At 48.3% G+C, this 9450-nt stretch overlaps 1 protein-coding gene across 24 annotated transcripts in view; it reads left to right on the top strand.

Moving 5' to 3' along the window:
* The first annotated feature begins 3485 nt into the window (after window positions 1-3485).
* AFDN (afadin, adherens junction formation factor) overlaps window positions 3486-9450 on the top strand; it is a 133436-nt gene continuing 127471 nt past the window's right edge. For 22 of the 24 annotated variants that reach the window (XM_052805515.1, XM_052805510.1, XM_052805507.1 and 19 more), the window contains exon 1: window positions 3487-4009. In XM_052805515.1, the coding sequence (XP_052661475.1) occupies window positions 3899-4009 (111 nt within the window). In that variant the 5' untranslated portion in view covers window positions 3487-3898. Of the gene's footprint in view, window positions 4010-9450 lie in introns of all 24 variants that reach the window. The other 2 variants (XR_008237892.1, XM_052805513.1) reach the window with 1 other exon arrangement.

The raw sequence follows: 9450 nt of genomic DNA, 5'->3' as shown, positions 1-9450 counted from the left end.
AGAAATAAAGGGATCCTGTACGTTGTTGTTGCTTATAACCATCAGATCCCCCAGGGACAGATGTACGCCAATATAATTAATGAGAGAAGCTGCACAGACACGACCCCCTTGCGGGAGGTAACCACATGGGCACCGCACTTCTGATGTCTCGGGGAACAGAGAGGATTGCAAAGGCCTCCTTGTGCATCTCTGTTTCTTCCTTATGGATCTCTCTTCTAGTTGTTGCTCTCACCTGTGACAAAATTTAGCTTGCAAGCATTTATCTTATTTGTTCTGTAAAATGCATATTATACTTTGAGTGCTGAACAATCAATCACAATAATGGCTTACGGTAGCTTAGTTATCTTAAGCACCTCAAAAGAAAAGAACGCTGTTCAGCGAGGAAAGAAGTAAAAAACATCGTTCATTATCATTTGCAAGTACAGCAGTTTTTGCTCCCTGTTCTTTTGCTTCTCTCACCCTATTATTTCTTATCAAGTATGTGATCATTTATAGAGTTAAATCTAACCCTGCCACTGGCTTCAGTGGGACTACCTACAGGAATGCTGGGCTGAATTGGAAACTCCTCAAATAGGATTCTGTCTTCTCACTACGTAAATGATAAAAAACTCAGAAAGAATACAGAGGAAAATTTAATTTAATGGTTTCAAGTAACTTTATGCAATACCTTAAATGCAAGATGCCTTGATGATAGCTCAAACACACAATCCTGTTTATAATGTATTTTATGTGTATAATGCTTTCTATTCACAAATATCTCTGAATTTTTTTTTACAACTGTTGACAGGAATCATGTCACTTGCTAGCCTTTACAGCAGCTGTTTTACTTCCCCTTGCAACAGCCCTATGAAAAAAACAGGGATTGAAAGTGCAGCAGCACACACTTTCCATTGTAAACTAGCTGGTACACTATAATTTCATGCTTTAGCTCTCTGCGCACTAGCTTTTCCAAGGAGATCAGGGCTTATGCTTTATCTCCCACAGCACAATCTCCATACACATGCTGTCCTGCTGGTTCACTCAGACAGCTAAATTCTTGTCTACATTATGATTTTTCTTAAACCCTGATGCTGTACTAAAGCTGCTGCCATTTGACTGTTGACGGCAACAGCTTGTTCTGCAGGTACAAGCGGGCCTGGTTTCTTTCAATACTGCTTCAGCACTGTCCAGCTCAGCGCAGAGCTAGTCAGCAGCGTGGTCGCTGGTGGTATCTGACCATCAGCAGCATTTCCGTTGCTCCTGTCACTACAGAAATACATGGTAGTGACTTGGGATTTCTGCGAAATGACATCTAAACATTATTAGCCTGCTCCAGTTCTGCTCAGTTTGAGGGATTTGTTTGTATCCAGGCTGGAGTCTAGCTACGGTTTAGAAATGCTGACTAGCTGCAGTTAAAATAGAAATAAATAAATTCACAGCTGATTATATACACCACGTGGGTCCAGCACAGTGATAATTTTATTCCTGGTGCTCCTCGGCATGAAAACCCAGGCATGCCAGCAATGCTAAATCAACTACTTTCAGTAGCCAGTTTTCTCAGAGCAACTGCCTCTTTTCCCCAGGAAAAACAATTTTCTCTACGTAGCTTGTAATAGCAAAATGGTGATCTATGCACACCCTGTACCCACCAGTCTCCTTCCTAATCCTGAAGTAATACAGCTGCTGCTTCTCATCCCGTGTCTTGAACAATCCCATTTCACCAACATCCAGAGCCAAGCATCCAAATCAGCACACCACTCTGCAAATGTCATCTGTGACAGAGCATGCAGCTATCTGCCTTGGTTGTGGACTATTGCATCACAGATTTTACGTGGTTTCTTGATCTTTGTAGGCACTGCCAGAACATCCAAAGTTATCTCGTAGCACACTCTGGATATGGAAAAAAAAAATCCAGCATCGTTTTTTTTCCCATTTATGTAAGAAGAGTTATGTTTGTTTGTTTATTTCCTTCCCCTCTCTACACTTTACTTCTAAAAGGAATATAGTATAGTTTTAGGATGATGATATTACAAGAACTTGAGGTTTTGTCCCCCCCTCCTAGTTCTCCAGGGGCTCTCGGAAGGGCTTTCAACACCTCCCAGAGTCTGGGACCCAAGAAATAGGATCTCTTCCGTCCTTGGAACTGTGAAGCTCTACTATGGCACAGTTACGGATGTAGGGCAAAAGTATAACTGACCTTCACCCGTAAAACCAGAACTGCTGGTACTTACAGAGGAGCTATACTGCTGGATAAAAACAATAATTTAATTGCTTAATGTAGACAAGGCCTCTGAGGAATCTCCTTCTTCAAATAACCCAGCCAATCAAAACTTCATCAGCAAAACCCACTCATCTGAACTCCCTCAGCAAAGAGGAACTTGAAATACTTTGCCAGGTACACTAAGAAGAAACAGTATTTCCCCCTTTTTAACCACCTGAAGAAACCAGAAAAGATACACACTCGGACAACTGAGTTCGAGTGCGACTGTTCAAGGGCTAAGTTTCAGAGGATACCCAATGCAAAACAGATTCGGCCGCTGAATGATCAGATGCATTATCACCTACTTCAGCGGGTTAGAAACCAAAGCCAAACCCCCAGAGCTGTACTGGATTCCCGAGTCTATACAATGGGCGATGCCTCTTACAGACAGCGGGCACATTCTGTGAGAAACCACACATAAATCATATACCTAAAGCCCATTAAAGCACAGCTGATGCTTTAACTTCGTCCCCAGCTGTGGAGATTTCTGCCAATAGAGTCTTTTTCGACAATTTCGCGGCTCTCCGAAAACACGCCATGACCGTTACTAAGCTCAGCAGCACCCGGGGAAGCAGCGGAGCCTTGCTCTCCTCGCCTCGCCGGGAACGGCTGAGGCGCAGGCAGGCTCGGTGGCGGGCGGCAGGCCGCAGGGCGAGCGAGCGAGCGGGCGGCACCGCTCCGCTCCGCGGCGGCCTTGACCCGGTTCCCCCCGCCTCGGCTGTGCGCCCTGACCTCCGCCCGCGGCCACCGAGGGGTTGGGGAGAGCGGCCTGCGAACCGGGGGGGGGGGGCGGCGTGCCCGCCAGCCCACCCGCCGGCCCTGACGCGGAGAGGCCACGGCGGGGCCGCGCCAGCCTCCGCCCCGCAGGGTCTTTGTTCCCGCCGCCGAGCCGGCCCAGGCCCTTTGTTGCTGCGAGCGCCCGACCGCGGGCCCGGCGCGGCAGCCGGGGCTCCGGCTCCCGCTGCCGGCTGAGGGGCCTCCTACCGGCAACACCCCCCCCCCCCTTCCCGCCAACGGCCGCCGCCCCTCCCCCGCGCGGGAGCACCCGCCGCACCTGGCCGCGCCCCGGCCCCCTCCCCGCGCCGGGGGGAGCGGCGGCGGTAGGGGGCGCCCTCTTGAGGCGCGCGGCCGCCGCCGGGAGGGGAACCGGCTGGCGGGAGCGCGCCCCGCGTGCCCGCCGCGGGAGGGGGAGGGGGGGGAGGAGGAGGGAGGGAGGGCGGGCGGCCGGGCGGGGGCGCGCACGGGACGGTGTGTGAGGGAGCGAGCGGGCGAGGGGAGGGCGATACCGGGGCGGAGAAAGGCGGTAGCGGCGGCTCCGCTCGGCTCAGGGCAGGCGAACGGGGACAGACGGTGCCGAGCCGGGAGACGCGGCGGCCGCCGCCGCCGACCCGGGGCATCCTTCGTCCTCCTCCTCGCCCCTCCCCCGTTCTCTTTTCTCTCCTTCCCCGCTGTCCTCCGGGGCCGATCGCTACCGGCGGCGCGATCCCGGGGCGTTTCCGCGGCGCCCGTGCCGGCAGCGGCCGAGGGGAGCGCCGGCCCCTCCCCTCCGCGGCCGGGACTGAGGGACCCCTCCGCTCCGTCCCTGCCTCCGCCCCTCGCCGGGGCTCGGCGGAGAGGGCCCGGCCCCGGCTCGGCTCCCCGGCGGCGGGCTCGGCGAGGATGTCGGGCGGCGGTGGCAGCCGGGAGGAGGAGCGGCGCAAACTCGCCGACATCATCAACCACTGGAACGCGAACCGGCTGGACCTGTTCGAGATCAGCGACCCCACCGAGGTGAGCGACCCCGCCGCGGCCCCCCCCCCCCCCCTCCGGCCGGCCCGCCGCGGCCCGGCCCGCCCGGGAGGTGAGACACCGAGCCCGGGGCCAGGCCTCGCCCGCCTCCGCCCCGCGGCCCGCGGTCAGCCTGGCCCCCCACGCCGCCCCCCCCACACACCCCCCCGGCCGGCGGGGGTGGGGGGGCTCGGGCACAGGCCTCCCCCCGAGCTCCGGTGAGGCGCGGCCCGCTCTGGCCGGGGAGGAGGCTCCGCTTCTCGGCGGGGAGGGCCGGGGAGCGAGCGTCGGGCTCCTTGCCGGGCAGGTTGCAGCGGCCGGGGAGAGAAAGGGAGCGCGGGGCCGGAGCCCTCCCCGCCTCCCTCCGCTCCCGCAGGCACATGCCGGCCCGAGGCTGCGGGCCGGACGGCTCCCAGGCGGGAAACCCTCTGGGAGCTGGAGGTGGCGAAAGGGGGCGGGCAGCGGTGGCGGTGCAGAAGCGAACCCCCCCCCCCCCCCGGCCCCGAAACGGGTTATCTCTGTGGGCCTTTTTTTGTCCGTCTGTGACTTAAACGGAGCCGAAAAGCGGCTGGTGGAAGGGGAGGACTGAGGAGCCTGGTGGTGGGCTTCTTTCTTTTTTCGTTGCTGCTTGCTTGTGTCTTTAAATACTCAGCTTTGTGCAGCAGGCGCCTCTTGCAAAGCAACCCGCTCCGCTTCGGCGGCTCTCCCGGCCGCTGCTGGGCTCTGCGGGGTTAGCCTTCCCCCCCGCCGCGACGGAGGGAACGCCGGGCTCGCCGCGTCCGCAGGCTGCCAGCCCTCAGCCTCGAGTAAATATCAAGAGCAGGTTGGCAGTCCCGAGTTCACATGTTGTACCGGAAAAACACAGCGGGTAATTTCTTCCTAATGAAATGGGTGTTTCTGATGGCTGAGAGGGGCTGGGTTTTACTCCTTTTTAAAAAAAAAAAAAAAAAAGTAATGGGCGAACCACACCCTGCCGCTGCCCCTTGTCATGTTCCCTTTGGCTGGTCAGTGCTGTGCGGCGGGTTTGAAAGCGGCGGGGGGGGAGGGCTGGGGAGGCAGGTTCCAGCCCTGTTGGTGTGTGACGGTGCTCCCTGCTCAGAGGGTGGAGGCCGATCGTGCGCCTGTTCCCGGGGAAAAGGAGGAAATTCACACTTGCTCTTGGCCTGGCCCTGGTTGTTTATTAACACAAGCCTCTGAGAAATCGAGTTGGCTCGGTCTTGGAGCTTGCTCCTTTGCCTGCACCCAGGTGCTGGCTGCTAGCGCAGCCACGAAAAAGTCTTGAAAGCAAGTCTTAAGATTTTTAAGTCTGTGATAGCTTGAAAAGAATTGCTTTGGGTATTTTCAGTTCTGCTTGTTGCAAACTGTTTCTTGAACGCCACGATGAGGGTTTTCTGTGATCATTCCCTACGTCTTGCAGTATTTATCACAATTAGAGCTCCTTGCTTGTATTGGTTAGGTTCTAACAATATCACTGTTGGCTGACAGTCGCTTGTTCAAAAAAGTGGCCTGATGCTAGCATGAAGGAGCCTTTGTGATTGTGTTTGAGGACATAGCACAGTCTTTCTGGAATTGCAGGTTGACTGCTAACTGTCGGTGGCTTATTTTTTGTCTGATTAATGCATTTGTCCATTCCCAATGCACTCTTAACTCCAACTTGTTTTCTTCATCTTTATGGCAGATTGTGCTTCTGTAGTTTTGTTAGTAGGTAGTTCAACAAATCTTACCATTTTTTAGGTCAGCTTTACATGTTTATCATAATTAACTAGACTTTGCACAAAAGCTACCAGCTTCATTATAGTTGTTATGAAAAGAAATAATAATTTTACTTGCATTAGCTCCACACTTCTGCAGTTCAGCCTCTGAACCTGTACAGGAGCATACTTAACCACTGTCAACGATGACATTTATTTCAGTTGAACTACTGATAGTAAAAATTAAGTGCACGCCTATCTCTTTGAACGTCTGAGCTTTTTAGTCTACTAGTTCTAAAAATGTTTGATAAGACTGCAGGTGTGTTTACAACAAACCATGGCAGTAGGTAACAGTTTTATAGATAAAATATATTTTCCTTCCAGATAATTAAATACAAATGTTCACATTTTTTTCACCCTTACCGTGAGCTGACCCAAATTTGGCAATTTTTTCAACCCAGATGATGGTGTGATTTACGTGTGTACTATTTATCAGCTTAAATGAAAGCCCTTTTACTAGACTGCTTGAGAGCTGACGATCCTCTGTTGTTTTCCCTCCTTTTCCAGGCTCAGCTTGGCCATAAGGCACATCTTGCTTATTGTAGGGGCTGCAGGGAGCGTGGCATCTGTGAAGATGCAGTAACCTGGATGCGGTTGGGTGTGCCTGAGCTGGGTCGAACTGGATCATTTTAAACTGTTCAGATATGGTTGTTGGCCTGCTGGGTTAACTTTGCAGCTAGCACGTGCCCATACTGCAAACTGTCACCCAGGACCTTCTGGTTGTATGTATCATGTTTAGAATACCAAGACTTGATGCATTATAGTGATTCTCCAGGCATTTCTTCAGTGTAAAAAATCTGGTTTAATTTTAAGTCTCCTTTACAGAGAGGGCTGGATTTTCCAAAGGAGCTAATCACTTCCTTACTAGTAGGGTTTTGGGGAGATTTGTATACTCAGAAGAGAAGAGTGAAATCTCATGTAAATTGACTAGAGTTGTGACAGTATAGCGTAGGCAGTGACAGTGAAAGGTATTCTCATGTGACCTACTGATGTACCTCAGTGTTAGTTTGAAAGGTCTAATTCTTCAGTGAGACACAATTGCTCTAAGTCCATGGGGTCCCCATCCCTTTAACGGAGAGTGTGAAATGTGACTGGGTTTTGAATGCATAGAGTAGGATTTTGACAGGAGTTTAAATGTGTGGGTTTTTTTCAGAGAAGTGCTTCATGAAATGAATCGGCTTGAATTCCTGTTAGTATTGCATGGTGTAGACTAGTCCTAAGGGATTAGCGATCCACTTGTCTCTTTTGAGAGTTAGGCGCAAATTATTTCTTAAAGTATATCACCAGTAAGATAGTGAAAAGCAAGAGCCTTGGGTAGGGCATAGTGTAGAGTTCCGTTACTTTTTCCTAACTTAAATGGTATGAACAGTTAACCAAGTCATTCAGTGCTACTTTGTCCCAGCAAAAAAACAGGGATGACGGGAACTTTCTGTTGCATGCTCAAAGTTGGATATTCCTCTGTCTGTATCCCATGTGAAGAAGATTGAAGACTTCTTGGGAGTGAGGGTTTTGTATCTTCATTTGTGCTCTCACTGAAGTCACTTGTGGACTCATGCTTGAGAGCAAGGTGGTAATTTTAACTTTGTTAGGTATTTACCTATTTTAACACTTGTTGCTATTCTGAGAAATCTGTTAATAGTTTGCATTATTTTCATTTTGAAGATTTTATTTTTTATTCAGAAAGTAGCTGAGAGAAGCTCTGTGGCTTGAGAAGCTTATGAATGAACAAACCCAAACATCTGTTTTCTAAAGCTTGAGTTAATACTCGTTAAACTCTAGTGGTGTCAGGAGTGATGCTAGGTACAGACAGACCTCTGCTAAATAGCTCTGTAATGCTGGTATTAATTTAAACTTGATTAAGCTTTACTGTATCTACTTCAAATGATGAGGTAGCTACTCACTTTTTCAAGTCTAAAGCAGATACAGAAGGTTTGGGGGAAATGTGGGGTGAATCATGTTTTTGTTTGTAGATAACAGTGAAATTCAAAATGAAACAGTATGTTAACCCTTCTCTTTAAGTCTGTCTCCCCTTACATTCCACTTTCTCCTTGCCTTTGTTCCACTTATTAGCAAGTTTTTGGATGCTTTTAATATTTGGCTTGCTTTTTCCTTTTTTTTTCCCTTTTTTTTGATCAAGGATAGAAAGCAAAAAGACTTCAGACCTTTTGCAGTAGGAGATAAGTTGATATTTTGATCTTGATTTAAGTCTTGGGTGATTATAGTACCCAACTTTTCAAAAAGGAATAAGTTTGAATTAATGATTTGGTAACAAGTACATAGAGTTGTTCAGAAGCTTGCAGATAAGAAATTATTTGCATTTATACACTTTTCCTTCCCCCCCCCCCCCCCCCCAATGAAAGTGCTTATTGGAATTAAGTGATTGATTGTATAAAATAACTGTATATGGATGTTTTGGGCGAGAGCAAGGAATGCCAAGGCACTGCAGACTAGTGTGTTGGATAGAATAAATATAAATCCTTCTGAAAGCATTTAGGATTTGTTTGTTTAAGATGCCATAAGTGAACTAGGCATTATAATTACTGTTGATCTTGATGACAAAATGAGGTTTCATCTTTAATGTATGCTTTGATAACTGTATATGAGAGGAAGAGAAGCACTGTGTTTTTCTGAACATGATTTGTGGGTTAGGAATGTGAATTGCATTTAATTTTTTGAGAAAGACACTTTTTAGAACAGGTGGGGGGTTTTTTGATGGTTGCCCAACAGCTCGGGTATTGTTGTCGGAAACATTGATCTGTTGTAGTTTTGTTTTCTGATGGAGAAAGCTGTTCTAAACTGATCTAATATATCTACGTGTTAACAAAAGTAGAAAGGTCTAATCAAATAGCTTGGACAAATAGCATTCTTTGCGTTAAGAATTACTACTAATAGAGAGTTTAACATCTGTAGTTAACAGCCGTAGTTTAAAAAAATTTTTAAAAATGAGGAATTTGGAAGGTCTTTATGGCTATTTGATGATTTTTTTTTTTTTAATCCCCCCCCCAATCACTTCTGTAGGCTTTGCATCAAGGTATGAGGAATAACTTCAGAATGAGGGTGGGTGTTTTTTTTGTTTGGTGTGGGGTTTTTTTTGTTGGTTTTTTATATTGACTTTCCCCCTGTTCTGGTGTTACATATATTTGGTCTAGGCAGTATGTTTTAAATTCTTTTCGCTGGCTTTAAATACAAATAAGCAATCTATTTATGGAAGATGTTATGCAGGATGCTGGATGACAGGATATTTTAAAGTTAGTGCAATTTTTGTCTTTATTCTTTGGGTTCAGATCTGATTCTGGTTCATTAAGGGTCATAGGGAAGACTGATACATGACATAAATTCGTTGTCTTTTCAAAGTAGTTATGCAAGCTCATTACTTAAATCTAGTTAAAGCAGTAAGAATTAGGGATCTTTTAGGAATCTACAGGGCATTTAAAAACCTGGCTGCATGGTTGCTCACTCATAGGCTTTTAAAAATCTGGCTCTGAGACTTTAAAAGGACTTGTGTGTTAAGATTGGGATTACCAGTGACTATGCCTGTTGCATTACAGGTGAAGCTAGTAGTGGAAGCACAAGTCTGGAGGTAGGAAAACACCATATCGACGGTAGAGATGCTTGAACTTTCTCCACACATTGGACTCTACAGCTTTCAGTAGTTTTAACGAGTGCAACTCTGCAAACTATATAGATATCAAG

This window comes from Harpia harpyja, chromosome 13 (genome assembly GCF_026419915.1).
Source record: "Harpia harpyja isolate bHarHar1 chromosome 13, bHarHar1 primary haplotype, whole genome shotgun sequence".
NCBI classification, from domain to species: Eukaryota; Metazoa; Chordata; class Aves; order Accipitriformes; family Accipitridae; genus Harpia; species Harpia harpyja.
This window is presented reverse-complemented; position numbering and strand designations above follow the sequence as displayed.